At 35.0% G+C, this 24,498-nt stretch overlaps 3 protein-coding genes and 1 non-coding gene across 7 annotated transcripts; 1 reads left to right on the forward strand and 3 right to left on the reverse strand.

The window, feature by feature from the left end:
• Positions 1 to 1,762: 1,762 nt before the first annotated feature.
• Positions 1,763 to 11,155, reverse strand: LOC103495306 (vacuolar-sorting receptor 3-like). Of its 2 annotated transcripts, none has more exons than XM_051083534.1 (12): positions 10,489 to 11,155; positions 8,676 to 9,368; positions 8,497 to 8,585; positions 8,255 to 8,324; positions 8,101 to 8,184; positions 7,913 to 7,989; positions 7,709 to 7,796; positions 6,697 to 6,779; positions 6,535 to 6,601; positions 3,052 to 3,180; positions 2,454 to 2,560; positions 1,763 to 2,235 (listed from the first exon to the last, which is right to left on the reverse strand). In XM_051083534.1, the coding sequence occupies exons 1-12, from the start codon at positions 10,799 to 10,801 to the stop codon at positions 2,137 to 2,139; spliced, it is 1,899 nt and encodes a 632-aa protein (XP_050939491.1). In that variant the 5' UTR covers positions 10,802 to 11,155; the 3' UTR covers positions 1,763 to 2,136. The 2 variants fall into 2 exon arrangements, with proteins under 2 accessions (XP_050939491.1, XP_008455032.1); XM_008456810.3 differs by having other exon boundaries at positions 7,715 to 7,796; positions 10,489 to 11,153.
• Positions 11,156 to 11,339: 184 nt separating this feature from the next.
• Positions 11,340 to 11,413, reverse strand: TRNAN-GUU (transfer RNA asparagine (anticodon GUU)). The gene has a single exon. It is a non-coding gene; the product is annotated as a tRNA-Asn (tRNA).
• Positions 11,414 to 13,515: 2,102 nt separating this feature from the next.
• On the reverse strand, positions 13,516 to 19,082 carry LOC103495307 (RINT1-like protein MAG2). 3 transcript variants are annotated; one of them, XM_051083527.1, is made up of 5 exons: positions 18,587 to 18,626; positions 18,337 to 18,426; positions 16,604 to 16,947; positions 16,299 to 16,390; positions 13,516 to 15,574 (listed from the first exon to the last, which is right to left on the reverse strand). In XM_051083527.1, the coding sequence occupies exons 4-5, from the start codon at positions 16,380 to 16,382 to the stop codon at positions 13,709 to 13,711; spliced, it is 1,950 nt and encodes a 649-aa protein (XP_050939484.1). In that variant the 5' UTR covers positions 16,383 to 16,390; positions 16,604 to 16,947; positions 18,337 to 18,426; positions 18,587 to 18,626; the 3' UTR covers positions 13,516 to 13,708. The 3 variants fall into 3 exon arrangements, with proteins under 3 accessions (XP_050939484.1, XP_008455035.2, XP_008455034.2); XM_008456813.3 differs by having other exon boundaries at positions 16,482 to 16,947; XM_008456812.3 differs by lacking the exon at positions 16,604 to 16,947 and having other exon boundaries at positions 18,587 to 19,082.
• Positions 19,083 to 19,223: 141 nt separating this feature from the next.
• LOC103495308 (uncharacterized) lies at positions 19,224 to 24,332 on the forward strand. The gene is made up of 8 exons (XM_008456814.3): positions 19,224 to 19,543; positions 20,144 to 20,254; positions 20,354 to 20,488; positions 21,492 to 21,596; positions 22,615 to 22,784; positions 22,872 to 22,971; positions 23,177 to 23,439; positions 23,781 to 24,332. Exons 1-7 carry the CDS (start codon positions 19,253 to 19,255, stop codon positions 23,417 to 23,419), a joined length of 1,155 nt encoding a protein of 384 aa, XP_008455036.2. The 5' UTR covers positions 19,224 to 19,252; the 3' UTR covers positions 23,420 to 23,439; positions 23,781 to 24,332.
• Positions 24,333 to 24,498: the final 166 nt, after the last annotated feature.

A 24,498-nucleotide genomic window follows, 5' to 3' on the forward strand; every position in this document is an offset into this window, starting at 1 on the left:
AAACATGTGTTTTCCCATTGACTCTCACATAGAAACTTTATTTAATTTTGCATTATGGAGGAAATTCCTTTAACCACATCTAAACTTTTTAATGTCAAACAACAACAAAATGTCAATATTGAGTTTTAAGTATATATTATATGAATTGAAATGCAATAATGTCAAACTTTAAGATTTTTTTTTTCTTTTCTTTTCTAAAGTTCTGATCCTAATTTTCTAAATTGGTTGACTCTTGATTATGTATAAATTTAAACCAATCAAGCAAGATCTTTCTTTTCTACTATTTGATATTCTAAAATGTCAATATCTCCAAATATATATATATCTTCAATTTTTAATATTTGTTTCCAATTAGAAGTACATTTATAAGTCATTATATTGTTAAAATTCATGTCAACTTTAGTCCTCCAATGAAGATAGATTATTCCTCAATCTATGAATAAACCCTATTTTATTAGCATAGATCTAACTAAGACATCACCTCTAAAAATTGCAAAATAAGTCCAATTAAAACTTTAATTTGATTTGACTTTTTTTTTCTATTTTTCCACTTGGTTCTTTTTTAAAAATTTTAAAATTTTAATTTTACTCGATCATTTAAGACAGTGGCTATTTTTTTATGATAACAAAAAATAAAACAAATAGAAGAATATAATCAAGCCCATAACTTTAGAAAAAAAAAACCCACTAATATCTAAAACCCATTTTGGGAGAAAAAAAAAATAATGTCAACTTTATGAAAATTAAATAAAACAAAACCATTTAGAAAAATAATTTACGAACCTTTATGCATTTTCTGTCTATTGTTGTTTGTATAATAAATAAGAACTTAAATTTATGTAGAGCATATCTCATTAGAGATATAGGAAGGTTAATTAGGAGAGAGTTAGATGTTTGAAATGTACTATTAAGTGCATGTTTAGTACCTCTGTAAAAAAAAATATTTGGAAGTGATTTTTAAGTTTTTAAAATTATTTTTGTTGGATTTAGATGTAATATTTAATTTTACATTCACATCATCAATATTGGTTTTCAATGATTAGAAACATCATTATTGTGACTTTCTTCCATAGCAATTAGTAATTTAAATCTAATGAAATTAGAAAGAAGGTTGGAATGAATGACAAATTTTAGGTTTGATATATAATGTTGCGGGTCAAGGATTCAAACTAGGATTCAACAACTAATAGCTTCGACGTCCTCTACGACCTAGTGAAAGTTGCTCTTACAAACCAACACATGTCTTTTTAATATGCTCCGACCTTCCTCCCATATATCCTAAAAAAATTCTTAGAGGTCACCCTAGAATTCTTACAAACTAAGTACATTTCACCTCTAATTCTTACAAATTAAGTACATTTAATTTTAAAATTCATATGATTGAATCACCAAAAAGAAAAGTACATCTTATATAAGAAAAGTGCGTTCGCTTTTCCCAACAGTAGTAGTAAGTTACTAACTTTAGCTACATTTCTATATGTTTTTATTGAATTAGTGCAAAAGACCATTTATGAAAGCTCTTGATACTTATAAGAACCAACATATTTTGAATTTTTCCTGAGTATCAAATTTTAAAATCAAATTATTTTTAAAAAAATCCGAATGTTCAACTGCTCAAAATAATTTTTAAAACAGAAAGAACTTTTCAAAAATAACAATTTTATTCTCTAATCAATCCCAACACACCCGAAGTGATTCAAATTAACTACCGTTCATTTCAGCTATCTCCATCTCTTATGAACAATACAATACACACGTAAGATAAAACAAACATGAAAAGTTTACAATTTAAACCTTTGACATTTATAGTGCAACTAAATTACATAACCATTTGACTTCCTCAACGACAAACTACAGTGGTGACATGATGCTTCGCCCATCCAAAAGACATCATAAGTTAAATCACACGAGTCCTCTGCAACTGCCCAAATAAAAATCCAACAGAGAACTCCTCAGCATGTTATAGTCTAACAATAACATGTCAAATTCAAAACCCTTATCGTTTATTGTCATATATTACAAGAATGCAAACATCTATGTTCGAAACTCCTGGATTACGACTGTATTTGACGTGATAGACCACTCCACTCCATTGTGTGCAATCATCTACAGATTCCTAATATATCCTCTTCCTTCTTAAGCACGATTCTCATTGACATAGTTCGGAACTTCGGCTTGGCTGTCAAGAGGCATGTACTGAGCCATAATAGCTCTGATTTCTGAATCCATGTATGACTGCAAGGCAACAAAATCCCAAGGATTATTGATCTATAAAATGGCATAAACAAAGGTACTGGCTTATGTCTACTTAAAAATGAAAGCATGTCCCCATTTCACTTCTGGAAAAAGTTATGATACAGGTACAACATGGATTGTAAAATGCTACCACCAGGATTTGAAGGCTCCTGAATCATTAAGAACAAACGTCAGTTAAATAGTATGGATAAGCTTACCCTCAATCTGTATTTGTACACAAGGTATGCTCCACCAGCAGCCATAACCAAGCCTATCAAAATAACCCAAACAGCAGTCCAGGCAGATCTTCCGCTAGACGCCTTACCTGCAAATGGAGATGGAACGTTAGTGAAAGCCAAACCACCCTCCCCTTTCTCAAACTCTTGGTCCAATTTGGTTTCTCTTTTGAGATCTTTAAAGTTCTCTTTCCCAGCAGGACTCATGACTTCATTATATGGACCTTTCGGGTGTCTTAGGCTCAAGAACAGGTGCTATGCTTTGTGGTTTAATGTAGTGCGAGCTAGTCTTTTTTGAAATCATGTTTGAAAGGAAACAAGTTTTTATAAATGTTGAGAGGAATATGGATGCTTCGCGGGATCCTTGTAAATCTTGTCCTTCTAATAGCACTAGTTCCAGATCTTTTGGTACTTAATCCCCTACTTCAATTGTATGCAATAGGAGAGGGGTTCACATCTGAAAAACTAGGGGATTTTTTCAATTATTTGATCTCTCATCAGTAAAATTGTACTTTTATTATTTTTAAAATTGAAATATTAGCACATAGGTAATTGTACGAATGAAGATGCTTTTGCTTACTTATACAAGTATCATGGTCTCTGATATATAAAAGATCACCACTGCAACTGCAGTCGTAGCTACCCCAGGTATTTTTGCAGCTACATTCAGGGCACTGACAGGCCTTCTTCTCTTGGCACTCATCTATATCTGTATGACACAAAATCAAACAAGTACAAATTACACATCTATCTTACATACGAGTTAAGAGGAGATGCCTCCTTGTGTAACTTTGACAACATTTTCCATCCAAAGTAACTGGCTACTTCAGTCAGTCACAAATTTAGTATAGCAGTGGGTCAGTAGATTCTCATTCCATAAACAATCGTCTACTTAAGCTCTAATAAACATGATGTGCTTTTTTATTGGAAACAAGAAAGCCTCTCTTGAAATAAATGAAACCAGTCCTATGTGCGTAATTGGAGAGACCTTTTGTAACTCTTGTCTTTTGGGGGAACTCCCTTCTTATGTATTCTATAATTTCATACAATCAATTTTGTTATCCGGAAAGGAAAATAAAGAAGAAAAAATGTTCATGGTTCATTAATAGAGACTGAAACGGTGAAAAGCCCACTAAAAAAATATTTACAAAGTACGAAGTTAACAGTGACAATAATAATAGTCTACAATGTCGATACATCTTCTGTTTGTCAATATCCGGGGGAAAAAGGAATTAAAAGAAATAGTTGCTTAACATACACCATCTAGGCATGAGTGAACAGTAGTTATAATACTTGCATGTCTACAACAAGAAAGGATTGATGTCTTTTTTTCTAAAAAAAAAATGAGAACCCAACCTTTTGTTGAGAAAAAATGAAATAGTGCTACAAAGGTACATTAAAAAAGGGTCACAAAAGTTCTCCTTCCTTTAGTGGGGCTCTATTTTGTTGGGCCTTTTTTTTCTTTTATGTCCCTGTATTCTTTCATTTTTTTCTCAATAAAGTTATTGCTTCTCACTAAGAAAGGGTCACAAAAATTCTCCTTCCTTTAGTGGGGCTCTATTTCTTGGGCTTTTTTTTTTTTGTATGCCCTTGTATTCCTTCATTTTTTTCTCAATGAAGTTATTGCTTCTATCAAAAGAAAACCACAAAAGAAAGTCCCATTGAAGAAATGGACTCCAATTAAGTAATAAAAGAACTAAAAAATAATTACAAAATAATTTGGTAACCAACTTCCGAAGGAAAACATTGAACTAACGAGGAACCAAACATCCCATGGGTCCCTCTCCACTTTAAAGATTCTATTGTTCTTTTCTCCCGTAATCCCCAAATAAAATACACACACCCAGCTTGCCATAAAAATGAGGTGGATAGAAGAGATAGGTTGCTGCATTCTTCTGGCCAGTTTTTTTCCAAACTTAGTTAAGCATTTGACAGATTCAAATGGTGTTTTGGAGAAGAACATGCATAAAGCAAGGTGGAAAGGTTTGTATGCCAAAAAAGTAAAAAGCTTTGTGTGGAATGCGTGCTTAGAATGTTTCCAAGTGAGAAGAGTGCAAAAAATGTCAACGTCCAGGTTTTGTGCTTGGTTCTATGTTGTTTATTTAAAAAAAAAAAAAGAAACAAGACTTTTCATTGATTAAATGAAAAGGCAGTAGAGTTCAATATACAATGAAACAAAATGAAGGAAAATATAGCAGTTATAACCATTAAGGACAAATACAACAACAAAGAGAAGAAACAAGACTTTCCTCATTAAGGAAAATTGTGTTTGAAAGATGTCCTTGGTCATCCTTTTGGTAAGGAAAAGGAAATTGTTTGTTTAAATCTCACCCGAGTGTTCCCTTAGTGTGAGGAATCATCATATCTTTGAAGATAAGGCAATGAGTTATGAGTCTTTCTTTGATCACTCACCTTTTATAGTGCTCTCTTGGTGTAAATTCTCTCCCATTTTTAGAAGCTACAATCTCACTTCTCTAGTCGCTGATTAGAAATATTTTTCATAATGGACATGAAAAATATTCATAAATAATAGAAATTCCAACGATAAGGGTGAATGAGTCTGGATTTCACATGCCTCTTCGAAGTCCAAGGAAGTTAAATTTTTAATGTCGTAATCTTCTGAACTCATTGGGAGTCCCTTTTATAGCGTGGTTATGGAATGCTTCCAGGGAGTTTTGAAGTGATGTCTTTTCATTTGATTTCCATTTTCCTCGTCTGGTTCAGCAATGAGATCTATGTCATGCTTTTAGCAGTCTCCTTCGAAATTATCATACACTGGTTTGATGTGGTTGGATTTGGTCCTTTGTTTGGTAGCTCTTTCTAAAGGCAATAGCTTTAAGTTGATTGCGAGAAGAAGTATGTGGTCGTGTTAGAATTCTCCTGAAACTCAATGTCATGCCTTCTTGATGCTGAATTTGAAGTCAAAGATCCTTGAATCCTTGGACTTTTGAGGTCTTGTCAGGTTTGATTAATTCAAGGACGGTTTTTTCTTTAGCTCCTCTATTGTTCCATCTATATTATATTTCCAACTTGATTAATGATATTCCCCCAGCGGTTCTTTTTTTTTTTTCTCTCTTTTCTTTTCTTTTCCCTCTCACACTCTATTTAGGAGGACTTCATATTCCTTGAAAAAAAATCATTTCTATTTACCGCATGAAGCATCTTGTTCAAAAGTTAACAAAGGGTTCAACTTTTCGGCACTATCTTTCGAGTATCGTCCACATCAACAAATTCTCTCAACCAAATCCGGCCAATGTTTCCACACCAGTTTTAGCTCTAGAAGCTTCAATTTTATGCCAATAAAAAGCAACACTTGTATTCTTTATAACAGTTATCTCGATAGCAGGATACTTAAAAATAAAAATGAAAAAAATAATAATAAATAGCAGGATACTTCAATCCCCCCCCCCCCCAAAAAAAAAAAAAAGGTAAAAGAAACCTACAGAGAAAAAGGTCACCATTACACTCAAAACAAATAACTTCTATAATGGCGGTATTCCCAAAAAAAACTTCAGCAATTCATTCTGGTCTGGTTAAAAAGTGGTACATCTCTAGGCTGCTAGCTTGAAGTTGTTTCATCTTGAATCTTTTACTCAACCAATTAACATATGCAATGCACTATAGCTACACGCTACACATTTTTATTCCCTTCCCTTTTCTGTTAACATACTTTTAAGATGAAGAATCCCCAACAAACTGATCTTGAAACACCCTAGAGTTTCTTATAAAATAATAATAATAATAATAATAATAATAATAATAATAATAATAATAATAATTTGTCAAGATGGATCCACAATTGTCTTATTGGTTGTATTGCAGTAATAAGCACCCTAAGAAATTTATGCATAGCCAAACTTCTCTCATATAATTCGATTAAATATTCACCTAGAAGAAATAAGTACTCTACAAAAATGGTAGTTTTAATAAAATGTGTGTTCATAGGGGTTCTTGATTAACAATAGTAAACAATTGAGCTCGTGCATGTAAGATTTTTCATTTCCCCATATCTTAAATTTAAATGTGTAAAACCAAAGAATGATGAAAATCTCGATGTCCTTACCTTCGCAGCTTTTGACACCATCACCTTTAAACCCGGGAGGACATGAGCATTTCACATTGCCGTCGTCCTGCTTAAAAATGATAAGTCAAAATCCGAAACCCTGAATCAACTACTAAAGGAATGGAATGAGGATATTTAGAGAGAAATGTGAAAACCACTAACCGTACAAGCAGAGAATGTATGTCCATTCCGGGTCTCATGCCAACATCCTCCATTATTAATTTTGCACCTTGCAGCCCCGCTGGCTGAAAGCAAAAATAATCAATATTTTTTAGTGTAGCTCAACATCAAAATATTAGATGACCAAATGGGTCAAGCTTCATCAGAAAAGGCACTTTTGAAGGTGCCTTCTCAAATGAAAATGAAGTTCTTTGTCTTGAGAGGAACCATAGGATCTTCAACAAGGGCCCAAGGCTATTTAATTTGGCAAGTTAACTTGCATTTGAGACTAAGCTTTTTATTCCTTTTTTTAATGGGAGAAAGATATTTCACTGATTTGATGAAATACACAAAAAAGGGAGAGAAAACCTTGAACTAGAGGAAGTTCCACATCTAAGACTAAGCCTTGATTCATTAATTCTCAAATAACTAAAAATTTAAAATTTAAAAAGTTAGCTTGCCATGCCATTATGATGATTATTTTGAGACCATTTCAAATAACCACTAAATAATCTGCATGTTTATATTAAAGGAGTTTCCTAATGCAAAATGCTACTAAAAAGTACAAATTGTTCCATGGAATTTGCAGAGGGATACAAGAGTTAGTTGCAAAACTCTCTGATTAGCAGAACCTTATGAAGTTCTTTGAAAGATAATCTACACACTCTAGTAAGCAAAAAAATATATTTGATTTACTGGTTAGTACAGGGATCTGGCATCAGAAATATTAAGAAATTGAAGCACTCTGATTAAAGATTAAAACTGACAAAACGTGGATGCCAAAAAATAAGAACATCAAATAGTCCAATTGAAGATTAATATTGTGCAAAAAAATTAAGAAAAAAGATAAGACACTAAAATAGGAAAGCAAAAGGCCAAAAATATTTAAACACAAAGGTCATAACTAGCTTTCAAATTTAAGTACACTACTAAAATTTAATTAGAAATTAGAATTTTTCAATATCAATATTCTATTAAATATTAATGCATCCCCATAGACAAGAAGATGAATAACTAGTACCGGCACAAGTTGTGTAACCATCTCCTTTGAACTGCACACCATCAACAAGTGGGCATTCACACACCCTCCCACGAAAAGTATCCTATGTAAATTGAAATTGTCAATAAAAAAAATAACACACACTTCTGAAGTAATCTATCCTTAGTTTAATTTACTAAAACTTGACACCAAGTTTGCCATATAGTCTTTGATTCATACCTTGCAAGCTGTTAGATTAGCTGCTTTATCTTGCCAGCAACCACCATTATTATCTAAGCATTCGTTGGTCTCAACATCTGCCAAGATCAGTAACCAAAGCAACTAATGTCAAATCAAGGTAAAGTAGATAAGCAAATAACAACCATAGTGAGGATGAATAAACAGTTGAGAAACCACAAACGACGTACCACTACTCAAACAAATGGCAGGTTCAGTTGTTTCCTCAAAACCTGAACATATGGCCTTCAGAACTGCACCCTTCTCCAATTTTCCTGCAAGCACTTAGGTAAGAAAAGGAAATGTCCAGAACAAAGGTAATAATGAAACATGAGCACAACAGACCTCGATATTGTCGATTATTGACAACAAGTGTAGGCAATATGGTAACATCCCCTCTGGATCCTTTCCCTACCTACTAAAAAATTTACATCAGGCAAGTCTAGATAATAGTTAACTATATTTATGTACCAAATATGAAATAAATATAAGAATCCTCTTATACTTTCAATTAAGAATATCACTGGAATAATTAAAAGTTTATCATATGGAGATCAAGGGAGGGAATATCTGTAGGAAACACAGACTTGGGCATCTTGCTCTTCTTTCAAAACTGGATTTTCAGTATCTGCATTTGGATCCCCCATGCACTTCTCTATCTTTTTACCATCAAGCCCTATACATAAGTCAAAAACAAAAATAAAAACCATTACTGTCTTGGACATGTATCCTCCACAATACAATATATAATAGTAAACCAACATACCAAGAGACTTAATAACGTCATCAGCACATTCCTTGTTGTACTTTTTATCCTTCATTGGACATCTGATCTGAAAATCTGTCACATAGTCCCACCACATCCAAGGCTTTTGAGTTTCATTAGCCACCTTGAAAACACATAGCTGCCTCAAGTTTTCAATCACCACATCTTTCCCTTCATATCCAGAACTGAAATCTTGTTCAGGATCAGGAGCACAATACCTCCCCTGATTGATACATTGGGACTTGCACTGCTTGCTTAGAATGAATGCTTGTGGACAATACCAAGTTATATAATGTGGTGTGAACTGCGAGTAGCCACCCTTTTCGAGTAACTGGGCTGCACCTTTAAAATCCTTCAAGAATTCCATCAGCATGTCACACTTAACACCACATTCATCATTACTGTTAGTCCACAATTCATATTCCACACGATCATCAGGGTGAGGTACAGCTTCCCTCCAATCAAGACTCACACTGACCATCTCACCAGAACTGATCTCTTTTTTCAGTTTTTCACCAAAACTTTTTTCAATAAGTGCAGAGGGTATTGTTATGTTTTCAATATATTTTGCGGTAGAACCATCCTCTTCAGGGGAGTCCATGGTTATTAATCTTTCCTCTATGTTGTCTGCAACAAGAACTGCAGAAGCACCAGCCTTCTGCGCATTCCAGACTTTCAAGGCAAAGAAACAATCTGGAAGCCAGCATGAAGAGCAAAAAAATCAATACCCCAAACAATATTGTTCCTCATGAAGAAAACTACAGATAAATATAACCACAAGGCAAAGTTCATCCAAAATTCAAACTTCAACAAAATTGGAGGGATCAACCCATTCTCTACTTCTCGATATTAGTGCAGAAAGTCAAATACTGCTTGTCAAAGTTATAGGTGCTGAGATTAAGAAGTGGCCTAATAATTGTTTTGAAATTTATCTTATTAAAAAAAAGGATATCTGAAAAGAAATTCCAAATCCACACCCCCCAACCCGTTCACAATAGATAAATAAGACAGTGATTTTTTTATTTTATTTTTTTTTTGGAGAAATAATGAAAGAATATACGGGCAAACATAAAAAAAGCCCACAAAAAAAGGAAGCTCCCTCTACAAAAGGATCTCCAATTATAGTGACATTACCACTTGTTTTTAACGAATTCAATTGCATCAGTTGTGGGCAATATATTTCAAAAGCTTCATTTTTCTTCAGGATATAACAGAATGATAATGTTCTGAAGTCTTTTGTGGGTTGCATCCCAAGTAAAAGGCCAAGGTCATATGGTAGAATGCATGGAAAGGCTCAATTGTGGTATCTGCGGATTAAAAAAATAGGATACTTTTTCAGGTTAGAGATACAGAGGTTGTGAAGATTATGGATGTGCATTTCGTTTCTTCTTCCAGGCGTTCTCATGTAACTATTTCACCTTCCTCGGACTTCTTGAAACTGGTCCACTTTCTCATCACTGTAAATTAGTAATCCTTTTGGAACATTGTAGTCGCTCAGTTTAGCTTAATACGATTTCTCACCTCTCCCTTTCATACTAATTTCAATCTACCTTTTCCTACATACAGATAACAGTGCCCTATCTAAGACGAAATGAAAAAAAGAAAAACTAGATGGTCTCTCAAGTTTCAAATATCAAAACTCGAACTCCTGCATTTGCTCGCCAAGGAGATGAATCATTAGAGCAAACTCAATCGGCATCCAAAACTTATTTGATAAAGAGATTATAATCTCTTCAATTAGCCAAATCAGCATCAAAGAAGCACCAACTGATGAATTTCCAAGAACGAAATTATATATAAAAGCGACATTTACCTCCCCGATCAACCAGAACAAACGTAGGGAGAGCTCCTGGTTTCGATTGGAACGAAATCCCAGCATCGCTGAACTCTCTGCAACCCTTCTGATTCTCCTTCGGAAAGACCACAGTCCCCGACATGCTACCTCCATATTGAGGAATCCCAAAATTCCCAATGGCACTATCGTAGGTACCTTTCAAACCATCGGGCGATGTAACCCTCAAGCTATTCTTTTCAACCACGAACCTGGCCACAGACAGTGGCACCAACGACAGCAAAATAAGAAGAAACCCTAAAAACAAACTGAAACCCGATTTTTGAAGTTCCATATAAGGCAATCCCAGATGATTAAATTTAACAAATTACCAATTTTCGCAAGTGGGTCTTCCACTTCTAAGATCAATCAAATCAGAACGAAACTAAATTCTTGAAAAAGGGATCAAAATCAAACAAATTGCTATAAAAAGAAATCCTCCGTCGGCGATGCCGGTCTTCTTCTCTGAATGAGAAAAGACAAAAAGGGGTTGTTGGTTTGCTTTAATGGAGGTCGGATTCGTGTTAAAGAAGGCAGCGCCTTTGTTAGTCTTCGCGACTCGATGACCGAAGAGAAAAACGAGAAATGATCTATTGTGAAATGAGAGATCTTTGGAGAAAGAGAGCGAAGGGAGTTTAATTACGCGGTGTCCCCACTTGCTTTTAATATCACAAATATTAACTAAGATTTTCAACTCTAACTCCCGGAATTACAAAATTAGCATAAGAACCCCACGGAATGGAACATCTCTCAGTAAGCTATCTAGAGTGTCCTTAGAAAAAATTGTAAAAAAAAAGTAAAAGCTATCTAGAAAATGTATAAAAGTATAAAAACGCTAGAAGAAGGGCTTGAACCTTCGACCTTGTGGTTAACAGCCACACGCTCTAACCAACTGAGCTATTCCAGCTCCATGTTAAAAATGCCAAATATTTTAGTATAGACTTTTGAAAAAAAGTGAAATTGAACAGTTTGAATTACAAAGCTTTACTTTAGTACAACAATTACAGAATTAGGTATCAGAACTCTAACCCAAAAGAAAAGCTGTGCTAATTACGATTGACTAAAATCATTGCATATTTTAAAGTATAAATGTCGAATCGTTGCTTTATTAGGATCCAAGTATAAAAATGATACAAAATATTATAAAGTATAGGAACTAAATCGATATCTTTTGAAATTCAATGATTAAATTGTTACTTTTGTCAAAGTTAATTCATGAACTAAATTGTTACCTGATTAGAGTCCGTGTACTAGTTTGGGTTTTGAGTTGAGTTTGAGAGAGTTGTTTAAAATAAACTCAATTCCATACAACGTTTTGATTTAGTGAGTCAATGTAAAGTATTTCAAATTTTTACCGACTCAAGCTATCTCGAATTTAACAATAAATTAAATCTTCACTATGGGTGAGCATATGATAAATCGAAAATCGAGTTGATCGACTAAAATCGACCGAACAGAAGGTAGTCGGTTGAAAATAAGAAGAGGCTCTATCGATATCAATTGAAGATAAGGGGAGAATCTGAAGATGTCGGTCCGGGAAGAATTCATCACCTTACCACAGTTAGATGGAAATCTACGAAGGGATGATGCCACATTATATTAGATACATAAAAGAGCAACTTTGAACCTTTCGATAACCTAAAGTTTCATAACTACCCTTCAAAAAGACTTCACATTTCAGACCACTTCAACTTCATTTCTACTCCATAGAAATTCTTATAAAGTAAATTAAAGTTGAAAGAAAATCTGATAAACCCAAATGGTAGAGAAAGAAAAAAAAAAAAGAGAGATGGAGCCAAAGCTTGTTGCACTAATTTTCATACTTACAATAATATTGCTTACTTTTTCTTGTCTTCTCCACTCTACAACTCTCTGAATGCCTCCATCACCACCATTTTTATATGTAATTTTGGAGTGTTTGTTTGATGTTTTCCTTCGAATGTATGCATCCTTTTTAATAAAATAAAACATATAGCTTTAGTAAATATATCGTTATGCTTTTTACATTATAAAAAAAAAAAAGTGATTTTAAAAATTTCTAAAATCACTCTCAAATATGTTCATAGTCTTACACTATGCTCATGTTTTCTGTTTTCGATAACTCTCGTATCGTTTTTGTAATGAATTTTTTGAAAAGGAAGGAGAGGGTGTTGGAAGCCACCAAGAAGGTGTGTATAAAAAGAGGCATAAAAGGAAGGGATCATTTCCAGGAGATTGTGATTCAAAGTGCAACAAACGCAAACCTTGCAAGCTTGTTCAAGTATCTGTGAGGTCCCATGTGGACTTTGTTGAGAATAATAACATTGAGTACTACCCTCAAGTACGAAGGTGCATGTGTCATCACAATATTTCTTTCCCTTAATTAAGATATCATGTATTACATGTCGTGATATCAACACATAAACATGTCCAAATCTCAATTCAATGCAAATATGAATGAGTTGTATCGAATAATACGTAAAAAGTTTAAACCAAAATGTTACATATCCTATTTTTTATTGAAAACCAAAAATAGTAAAAAGATAGATAAACGTAACCAAATAAATTTCATATTGATTTTTTTTCCTTAGAGTTGTACAAAATGTAAGTGGATAATTTGAAACTTTTGGTTTATTGGACTGCAACTTTCTTTTTTCACAATATTCAACACTGTATAATTTGAATTATACTTTATTTTAGATAATTTAATTTCAATTATACCAATTTCAATCCCCAAAGCCTAAACCTTCGATAAAACTTTAATTTAGTGCTTCAAAAAAGATTGTATCGAAGTTGTACCACAAAAGACAATATATTAATATACTTTCACATCCTATAAAGAAAATGTTGATGAGACTTTTCTTCTCCTTTTTCTGAAAATGATCAACAATAAACTTAATACATGATTAATTTGAAAATAATATCGGACCAATCATGGACATTTGTCGAGAATAGTAGATTGAAACTTAGAGTAAAACTAGATAGCTTATCTCTTGAGAATAGTCGAATTATGCTTCGAACGAGAATAGATAAACCAATAAGAATTACTTTTACCATACTCAAATTCACTCTAAAACATCGAAAATCATTTAAAATCAACTTGTTTGATTTTACACTTAAAAACACTACTTTCATTTCATCAAAATTGATTTTGAGGGATGAAAAGTATACATTAAAAATTTTAAATATGACTCCCAAACATGTATTATCGAACTTTCTGTTTCTATAGCATCCTACTCTTCACAATTCTGTCTACTTCAGCAGTACTCAAATGTTTGACTCCATTTTCCTTCATCCAACTCTGTTCTCCCACCAAACTACTTTTTAGTTGCTCTTCCTTCATCTTCAACAATTTCATGCTCTCACTTATTTTTGGGAAAAAACCTTCAGGCCTCAAACACCAAGACCTAAATATCCCAAACAAAACTTCCATATCATCACCAAACCTCTTTACTCCATCATCATTAAACTGCACATTGCTCATCAGTATGCAATTGAAAAGAAATCGATCGACACCGGCAGCCAATGTTCTCCAGAGTGAAACGAAGTCGATCCCGTTCAAATTCTTTTCTAAAGTAGACATTTTTCCTTGCAAATAATCTAAAGCTCCAATTAAAAGCCTGGACACTGTCCAGCCATCTTCACATTTTTCCTTCCATTGTTTTTTGTTCTTTATGTAATCTCTACTTTGAGCGTCAAAACCCCTCAGAATAACCATGGATATTTTCTCAACCCATTCTCGTCTAAACTCCTCAAACTTTCTAATCTCTGAGTCAATTATACCAGTTGATGGACTCTCTAACAGCTCATCAGAAGCTGATCCCATCTCGAGGAAAAACATGTCTTCACACCATTCTTTTAGAATAGATTCAAAATATCGTGCGGCATTAATCGAGTTTGCAACTTTAACCAATGCATCATCGTCTGTCAAGGCAGTTAAACCTTCAGCTTCCTGGCACCTGATCAGTACACAGTTAAAAAAATTGGCTATGATAGGAGAACCAGCTAGCTTGAAAAATCTTGACCTCAATGAGATACTAGGCAGTGATTGACAGCGATAAACCAAAGACGAGAGGTGCTTAATAAAGATGGTGGAAATTGCAGGAGATTTAGAATGCTCAGAGGAAGAAGGAAGAGCTGCAGCTGGAATCTTATCAGACCAATTCCTCTCATTATCTACCTCAGTTTGTAGTTTAACCATCGCATCACTTAGCTCCATTTCTGCCCATAAATCAAGCCAATCAGGTCTATCACAAAAGACAGCTAATGAAGAAAGTCTTTGCAAGTTCCCGTTTTCATCAAAAGAAAGCAAAAGTCCAGACTGCTCAACAAGTGATTTAATTCTTTTATCAAAAGATATCATCAGGTCGACTAGATGAAGCCACGATATTCTAGTCTGTGATTGAACACCAAAGTTGGAGTCTTCATCGAGTTGACTGATGTAACTTGGGAATATCTCCTTTGCCAAGTAAGTTGACAAGGAGGTTACCATTGATGATATCCATTCTTCTCTGCAACTATACCCCACCAACCTGGCTTCATCAACAAGAGGTTGCAAAACTTCGTCTATAGAGTCGACATAATCCCTTGTAATCTTGTAAGTGAGAATAAAAATAAATTCTGGCTTATCAATCCACTTTGAAAAATGTTCTTGAGCTGCTAATGATATAGGATTTACAAGCTCTTCAATTGCCCAAAGGGGCTGTGGCAAAGAAACCTCTTTACTGTAACCTTCAAGTTGTCGAGATTTCCTTCGTCTTTGAATCTCTTGTAGGCTGCATAGGGCAAGAAAATTTTCACAGTATTGCTGTTTGAGCTTTCCTTGCATTGTAAAGAGAGGATTTTGGGATTCAGTCGATTTTGTTGCATCACCTGTAACTGTTACAGTGGAGAGAGGTGGAGGCCATCCAAGGGAAGAAAGAAGAGAGCGATGATCTGCGATTGCCTGAGGTCTTAAAATAGCTAATGCCCGATCAACTCTATGGTCAACTGCTGACACAAGATGTGTCCACTGGGGCCGTGTTTTTGAAACCGATACTAAGATGTCTTCTGTAAGTTTAAAGGTTTTTATAGCAAGCAGCCTTGCATCCTGCATGCAGTAGACAAGAATGACTCAAAAGGTCAGTTATAAGGATGTTAAAAGAACAGAAATTCAAGGGGTAAATGGGAAATCTATGTTTCATTAGGATGCACGGTAGTACAGAGAAGGTTTCCATCCCTTCTAGGGAACAACAAAATACAAAACTGAGAGAAAAATACTTAAAGGACCCAAGCTACAGGTAAAATTGGCACGCTATAAACAATAGTTTTGAAGAGAAAACCTATCCCCAAACCTCCTCCAATCCTATCAACACCCAAAAGATTTTCGTTCAATCATATTACAAAATACGGGATAACACCTGCTCATTAAGGTAAACAACCTATATGCTATTAGACTAGAAACAAAACTTTCAAAATTTATAAATGATTGCAAAGTTAGAAAGAGTACAAAAGTGCCCAGCCTACAATTTGCAGACGGTGACAGCAAAGTAAAAGGAAAAAAGCGAAGAAAAAAACAGTTGAAAAAAGATCCTATAAGAAACCATCCAGTTTGAAAATGTCAGGAAAAGAATAGCCTTAAAGAATTACATCTTCCCAATCAAGTCTTTGGTTACATGGTTGATAGTAAAAGTTTAAGATCAAATTATAATTTGCTCATTAGAAGAAAAGGTCGTGAAAGAAGAAAATTAATATTTGGCGAGGGCATCTTGCAAACCAGCCAACAGTGGGGTTTCCATCCCGTCTATTACACAAAAATTTGGGGAAGTCCTCACCTCTAAACTCTGCTTCCTCAAGTTTTTGTTTATTGCAGAAGATACAGCATCTTCGATGTCTCCTACCATGCTATCAAGCTTCATTGTTGTTTCTGAAATATTTGAAAGGAAAACAAAATTTGAAATATGTTAGAGAGTGAAAACGAGAAATTAGAGATGTAATTTGATGATTCAGGAATATACATATAAATCTGTTACTGATAGAGGTCTGCCATTGATGATGTTTGGAACAAGGAGAACAATTCTTAGGTTCAAAATTTATGGAGATCTCAAACAAGATGAATTTCAGAATGGGCATGCCTTACTCAGCTTATTTCTTCAGTGACTCAGTTTATCTCTTGCATGGGAAAGATCAACGAGTTTGGAGACACATCAGGGCACTTTCTCTATGAAATCATTAGTCTCCAATCTTACTGATGGGAAATCATGCTCTCTCCATGGAGCAGTACAAGAACATTTGGAAGGGGCATTATCCTAAGAAGATAAAGTTTTTTTTTTCTTTTTTGTGGGAATGGGAACTCAACCATTCTTGCCTCAACAATTAACTTACAATCGGTTCCAGTGAAGATGCCCTGGGACTGTCATCTCCCAAAATTGGTGCTTTGTAAAGAAGCTGGTGAATCTCAAAGGCACATCTTCATCACTGCCCCTACACAACAAAATTTTGGGCTGAAGTCTTTTTGGATGAAACAATGTCTCCCCATAGATTATGGATTGGCTTAATTTTCTTTTAAAAGATCATTCATTTAAATGGACAAAGAGTAGTATTTTTTGGCATCACATCATCAGGGCAGTCTTATGGAAAATATGAAAAAGGTAACCTCACAGCTTTCAAGACCCAAAACTCTCCACAAGAAAGCCTTGACGCAGCTCTATTTATGGCTCTTTTCTTTTTTTTTTTTTTTTTTTGAAAAGGTATTGTAATACAACTTGTGGTGGGGGGATTTGAACCCGAGACTTTTTGTCCTCGGGTATAAACAGGTTCCAATTGAGCTGAGCTCATGTTGGCTCAATATATGGCTATTTTATAGGGTAAAATTTTAGTCCCTCTCAACAATTACAGCTTAAATAGTCTCCTATGAAATTGGACAAGCTCTCTAAAATCACTTGGGAAATCTCTCTTTTGTATTGTTCCATCTAATCAATGAACTTGTTTTCTATCCAAAAAAATATATATGTAGGGCGTGCAATTCAGTTGCACATTAGGCTAAAAGAACAAATCACTACATCTTGTTTCTTGTTGTCTTTAGAACTATGTTGTCAAATAAAATTTCCTTCTAGCCACACACATATAAGGTAAAACAATAAGTCTAGTTATTATATTCTTGAAGAATAAGGCTTCACAAGAATAAACACCAAGGCATTTAAAAAAGGCTCTCCAATTGGTCAACAAAACAAAAAAAAAGGAATGACAACAATAAGAAGAGACAAAACTTGATTTCAGAGCTCAAAGAGTCATAAGATAAATTGCATCCTTCCTAAGCTAATTGCAAGGGAAAGACCTCTCTTCACTACAAATTCTTCTACTTCACTTCAACCAAACGAACCCTAAGAGCATCTTCCAACATTGATCAAGGTTTTTATACTGAATATTAAAATGAAAGTCCAAAAGGATTTTAAAGGCCAACTTTAGCAAAGAACGTAGAACCTTGGTCACATTAAAAACCCCTCAGAAACTTATCCCACATATCGATCACCATGGGACTAGAACAGAAAAGATGGTTGCCATTCTCCCGCAATCTTTGAGCGAGAATGCACCCAGGAAGCACTAAGAATGAGTTTCTCTTCTAGAATTTAATTTTCATTGATATGTCTAGAAAAGATCAATAATAAAAAGGTAACACAACAAAGCACACATAGTTTCAAATAAACCCATAAAAATCTTTTCAAATTATAACATTTTCAATCGAAGATACAAAAATGGTCATTCATGGTCGGCATCGAATCATATCCCCAACCCAACATTTCAACGCCTTCCCCCGACTACATTAATTATACTCCGAGAAGAAAACGAGGGAGAATAGCAACAGCAACTCACCGGCATACATCCGCACGGTCTCCATTCTCGCCACTTCTTTTGCCAACGACGACAGCTCCTTCCCCAACACCCCATCAGCTATCCCCACTCCTGTAACAGATCAACAAGCAGAGATCTCGTACTCAATTGCAAAAAAAGAAAAAGTTACATAACAGGGCATGAGTATACACAATGATTTCCCATTTCATAAACACCATACAACTAACTATAATAATGCGTATAATTCGACAAGAAAGCAAGCTGCACAAACCTTGCGTGGAACTCCGAGAGCGAGTAAGCGAGTCAAGACCCATCAATTTTCCATTGACATCTCCAAGGAGGCCATGAAGACGATCCGAAAACGTAGACTGAGAAAGAAGGGTATGTTTAAGACTCCGATTGAGGTCGATTAGAGAGTGACTCAACTCGTGGCACTGACTTTGAAGGTCGATGACGAGGGTCGGGGCTTGCGCTAGGGTTTCTTTGTTGTATAGCTGATGATCGAGGAACGAAAGGACTGAGGGCGAAAGATTTGAAGGAGGAGGAAGAGCTTTGAGCTTGAGCTCGCTCATGATTGAGGGCAATGGAGTGAGGATTGTGAGAGCCAAATTCTGTATGAGTCAATGTGGATTCTAAGATTTACAAATCAATTTCTCTTCCGTAGATTGAGAAAATGAAGATGAATCGAATTTGACTAAGAAGATGATCACATTCTGTTGTATTGTGATCCGTTTCTTCCCAACGAGAGAGACGAGTAGATGAAATGAACAAACGGAAAAAATGCCCATAAAAGAAATCAACATTTTGAAGGCTATTTTAGTAAATTCGTCTATAGACGGTAACCTACAATGAGGGGTAGATTGGGAATAGTCAAAATGTATTCTTTATAACATAAGCTTAAATATATGTAATTAATAACTTACAAAGCGGCGGAGCGATGGCGGTGTTTCGGTCTGCATTCGATGCCGGAGAGTTGAGAACCGAGTTCGAGAAGGCCGGCATCAAAACCACCTTCATCCCCTTCATTTGGAAGCATTTGCTTCACGATCAAAACAACCTATTCAACCATAATCTGGCATCCGAATTCCAATGGGAGCAAGCTGTGCCTTCGCTGCCGTCGGCGGCCTATTGCTTGCTCCGGTTGAAATTCAAGCCTCTTACTTCCACCGTCCACTCTGTCGTTGATTCCTCCGATCAGGTCACCACCAAACTCCTTATTAAGCTTCAGGTGCCCTTCTCTTCCTCTCTCCCCCTCTCTTTCTCTTTTGGGAAAAGTTCGATTTGTACCCTAAACTTACCGGAATGAATCAACTTTAACGTCAATTTCATCGATCAAATTACTCAACCCTCATAAATTTATGGAAATGTAAATGTATGCAGACAGCTAGATGTTATTTTTATTATCGTGTTTGTGTATTTTCAATTAGTTGGGTTTGAACAATTTGTTGCTAAGGTGAGCGTTTCTTATCTGCTTAACTGTGTGGAAGTTCAAGTATTTTCTTGATAGAATTTGGGCTCAACTTTTTCTTCTTCTTCTTCTTTTTTTTTCTGTTAGATTAATTTTGTATAATTTTTTGGTAGGATTGTTGGCAATTTTCGAATTTGAAACACATATTGAAGTTCAAAGTTTTAATAGATGAAATAAAAATCGACTCACCCACTTAAGACTTAAGTTTATGGATGAAATTCAACTTCTTTTTCTGTTAAAGGGTTTGGGGATTTTGACAATTTAGTAATGATAGTTCAAGTCAAGTAGCGAGTTTCTATTGATTACTGCAGTATTCTTCGGTTATAGTAGTTCTTCAAAATATATCTTTAATTTTGCTAGAGTGGAGCTTTTGTGGAGGCTGTCATAATGAGGTATGATACTCGTCTAGGAAAATATGGCGGCAAACCTCGTCCAGGTGGTCTGCGGTCTACTCTTTGTATTTCTTCCCAGGTTTTAATTTCTTTATCCGCATTGTTATTTGTTAGCATCCTTTGATTTTGCTAGAATGGATATTTCATTATAAGTCTCATACTATGCATCTGTTTTCAGGTTGGTTGCAAAATGGGATGCAGATTCTGTGCAACTGGAACGATGGGGTTTAAAAGCAATCTGACTTCAGGGGAGATAGTAGAGCAGTTGGTTCATGCCTCCCGTTTTTCCCAAATACGCAATATTGTTTTCATGGTGATTCTTCCACCCTCTTGTTGGTCTGAATTGTCAGTGTAGTTGAAAAGGTTTCCATTTTGAGGTAGACTTGTTTGATGCACTCTTATGAGATTTCATTCTAAACATTGTTAATTTCTTCTACTCAGCATGTTATAGGCATCTGTCCAGAATCATTTCTTAGCTGACATGGTGAATCATTCTTGTTCGAAAATTATAGAATGTAAGGTTTATTTCAAAATTTGAATTATGTGCCAGAAAATTACGACGTTATTGTCATATGAAGTGATTATAGAGAAAGTGTGCTTGATAGGAACTAAACATCTTGGTTTACTTCAAACACTAAACTTCACAAGCTCTCTCCTTATTTTCTTTAGCATATCAATTTAGATGAAAAGAACTACTCTCATTGAGAAATAATGAAAGAATACAGGAGTGTACAAAAATCAAGCCCACAAAAGAGGGACCCCTCTAGAAAAAAATGGGACCATTTTTTAGGTAAAAAAACTTTGAATTTGAAGCCTGAAGAGAAACACGAAACTGAATAAGAGGCCAAACATCACCAGACTCCCTTTCCAACCCTTGAAACACTATATTGTTCCTTTTGTCCCAAACATTCCGCACGATAGCACACAGTCTAGCCACCCATAAGAAATGACCTTTCTCACAAAAGGGAGGATGGGGAGTTTAGTACCACTACAATGAAAAAATGGTCGTGTGAAGAAAATATTCCAAACAGAATATGCATAATCACATATCCAAAAGGTGATCAATTTCTTCATCTGACTTCCGGCAGAGAATGCGACAAAATGGTCCTACTAACAGTGCCATCCTTCTCTTCTTGAAAGCCGATCCTTAGTGTTCACATGACCATGTAAAACTTTCCTAAAAAGATTTTTACTTTCTTATTTTCTTTAGCAGATCATGGCCCCATGTTTGCCTCGCACTTTCATATAATTTCTTACATTTCTTATTCTGTACTCAAAAGTCAGGATATACCTTTTTCACGTTAATTTTATTACAGGGAATGGGTGAACCATTGAATAACTATTCTTCTTTAGTGGAAGCTGTCCGTGCAATGATGGGCCCACCATTCTTACTATCACCCAAGAGAATTACTATCTCAACTGTATGTACTTCCATCTTTTTGCTAGCTCTTTAGTCTTTACTCTATAGTTTATTTTTGTAGGGATTTATAAGCTTTCACATTTTTCCCATAGCTCTCATCTTAGTACGGGATCTTCCTTTTTCCTTCAAGAAAATTGAATTTACTTCTGATTCGAAAAAGAAAAAAAAGGAACATTAAATTTACCATTAGAAGATTGAAAATGAGATTGGTAACCCTACATCTTCCCATCGATGCAGTGGTGTAGGATAGAAAGTCATTCAGATTTGCAATAATTATAACAATTATAGAATAGGGAGTTAGTAATGACCCAACTAGAAATATCAAATTATTCATGATTCCATTAGCTTAGTTTGATTATGTTTGTCCGTGTCTCCTGGCAATGACCTATGATGGGGTTCAGGTTCACTTATCTCTACCAGTCTTGCCAGAGGACCCACAAAATTCTTGTAAGTTTCTCCGTGAAAATTAAAACCTACAGTGGAGATGACAATGTGATAAATTCTTTCCCTCTCTGTTTCACAAGGTCTGGTGCTCAAATCTTTAAGGATTAATTACAAATTGAGATATATAGTTGTCAGTGACCTTACAAGAAACCTGAGGTGTGCACTCACCTAGTAATTTCTGCTTGAATGTTTAGAATTACCAAGATTCTTCTTCTTCATCCTTTTTGACAACATCCAGATATACTTCATTATTTAAAGTCAACAGACTTTTGGAAAATTTATGCATTTATTGCAAGAACAATGTTCATCAATTGTTAAAAATTCTGTTTCTTGTTAAAAAATGGTTTCAACAGCACTGATCTTATTATCAGAGAAGAGTGTTGTAAAGACGAGTCTTTGTCTGAGATTTTTCTTTTTCCTCAAATCTGATCCCGAATCTTTGTTTGAAACTAAAGAAATGGGAGTTCAGAAAGTCAGTTTCTATTGTCTTTTACCCTTTTTCTCTTCCTTTGAGTTCTGTTTAACAGTTAAAAGAAGGTGACTAGGCAAACTTTGTATTCTCTCTTAACATGTAGGTTGGAATTATTCATGCTATAAACAAACTGCACAGTGATCTTCCAGGATTGAACTTGGCTGTTTCCTTGCATGCACCTGTGCAAGACATTCGTTGTCAGATAATGCCAGCAGCTCGAGCTTTTCCTTTACAAAAGCTTATGGATGCTCTCCAAGAATATCAAAAAAAGAGGTAAAATATTTTGTTTGCTTCTGCTGAAGATGTTGCAATACTTCGATCCTTCTCCAATTTAAAAGCATCCTGTATCTATGATTTCAGTCAGCAAAAGATATTAATTGAGTACATAATGCTTGATGGAGTGAATGATGAGGAGCAACATGCCCACCAACTCGGGAAATTGTTAGAGACATTCCAAGTGGTTAGCTCTCAAATTGATCATTTTTACTTTTGTTTAAATCCCAACGTTAATTGGAATTTTGAATGTTGCATTGTGTTGCAAGTAAATATTATGTGTTAGGAAGTTTCTTGGAGATTTCATTCGATTCGCCATATCAATTCTAGTTCCTTTCTTTGCTTAGCAACAGTGATGCGACTAAATTATATCTTCATTCATGGCAAAGCAGATAGTAAACTTAATACCATTCAATCCTATTGGTAGTTCAAGCCAATTCAAAACCAGTGGCGATGAGAAAGTTTCAGTCTTCCAGAAAATTCTCCGCGGTACGTATAACATACGCACAACAGTTCGTAAGCAGATGGGTCAAGATATTAGTGGTGCATGTGGTCAACTGGTGGTCAGCCTGCCTAATAGAAGCTCTAGTAAACAATCTAGCGTTCTACCTGACATTGAAGATCTTCACCTCTGATGTACACAAGATACCACCAGGTAAGTGAGACGCTCCTCGTCTTCGTGGGTATTAGTATGTTAGTACATATTCTTGTCAAAAAAATTTATATCTTGAGAATCCATTATTATAATTGTAAGAGAACATTTATATAATTCAGGTCGACATTTTCTTCACGTGTTTACTAGATTGTCTTCTAGGCCAAAATTGGATGCCAGTCTACTGTTTTTATTTCTTTCCCTCTTACTAATTTTTCTAACTATGTTATATAGCCGGTTTGATTAACTTTCACGTCTCATCAAATCTAGTAGGAAAACAACTTCAAATTAATGATGTACATGACATTTGTTTTACTTTTGATTCTTTTATGCTTTGCCCCCAGTGTCTAAGAGAGTAATGTAATGTCGGAGGCGGTTGTTTCAACTGTTATGAAAAGTCATCATTTGGTAGACTCGAACGGCTTCCTGGAATGCACATTACAGAACCAATTTTGAGCCAATGCCGACTGGAAAGCAAGTATATTGAAAAGAAAAGGAGACTAGGGGGATCAAAATCGTTCAAAGAGGTGGAAATGCCAAGGAAACGAAGAAGTTAAAATGTGGTTGCAGGAAGACTTGATTGTGATTGTTGCAATTCAGGATATGTTTATGAATTAAGCGTTGGCAATTGGCATCATACAGGGCTTTGTCAATTTTTCCTCAGATAATTGAGGGGGAAGTGTTCAGCCAAAACTGAAGCCATAGATGTTTTTTTTCTTCCTTTTTTAAGTTTCAATGCTTTCTTTTTTCCACCTTGTCCTTCAAATCTAAGTTTAGAGATATGTTTCTTATGTTCAATGTTACGTACGGGATGCTGCTTTTAACTCAAACTGAAGCCCAACTACTGAAAAAGCATCGCATTAGCAATGGCATTGGTAAATAGTATATTTCATTTATTAACTGTTCACCTAAAAACCAATCTTTGCCCTCACAACACAATGTTAACAAATTTAAATTAAATAGTGACAATTGTAAAATTTTAATTTCACTATGGTTATGAAAAGAAACCAAAATGTGAAATAAAGACAAAGTCACTACTCGATATATTCAAAATATTATAAA

This window comes from Cucumis melo, chromosome 1, assembly GCF_025177605.1.
Source record: "Cucumis melo cultivar AY chromosome 1, USDA_Cmelo_AY_1.0, whole genome shotgun sequence".
NCBI lineage: Eukaryota > Viridiplantae > Streptophyta > Magnoliopsida > Cucurbitales > Cucurbitaceae > Cucumis > Cucumis melo.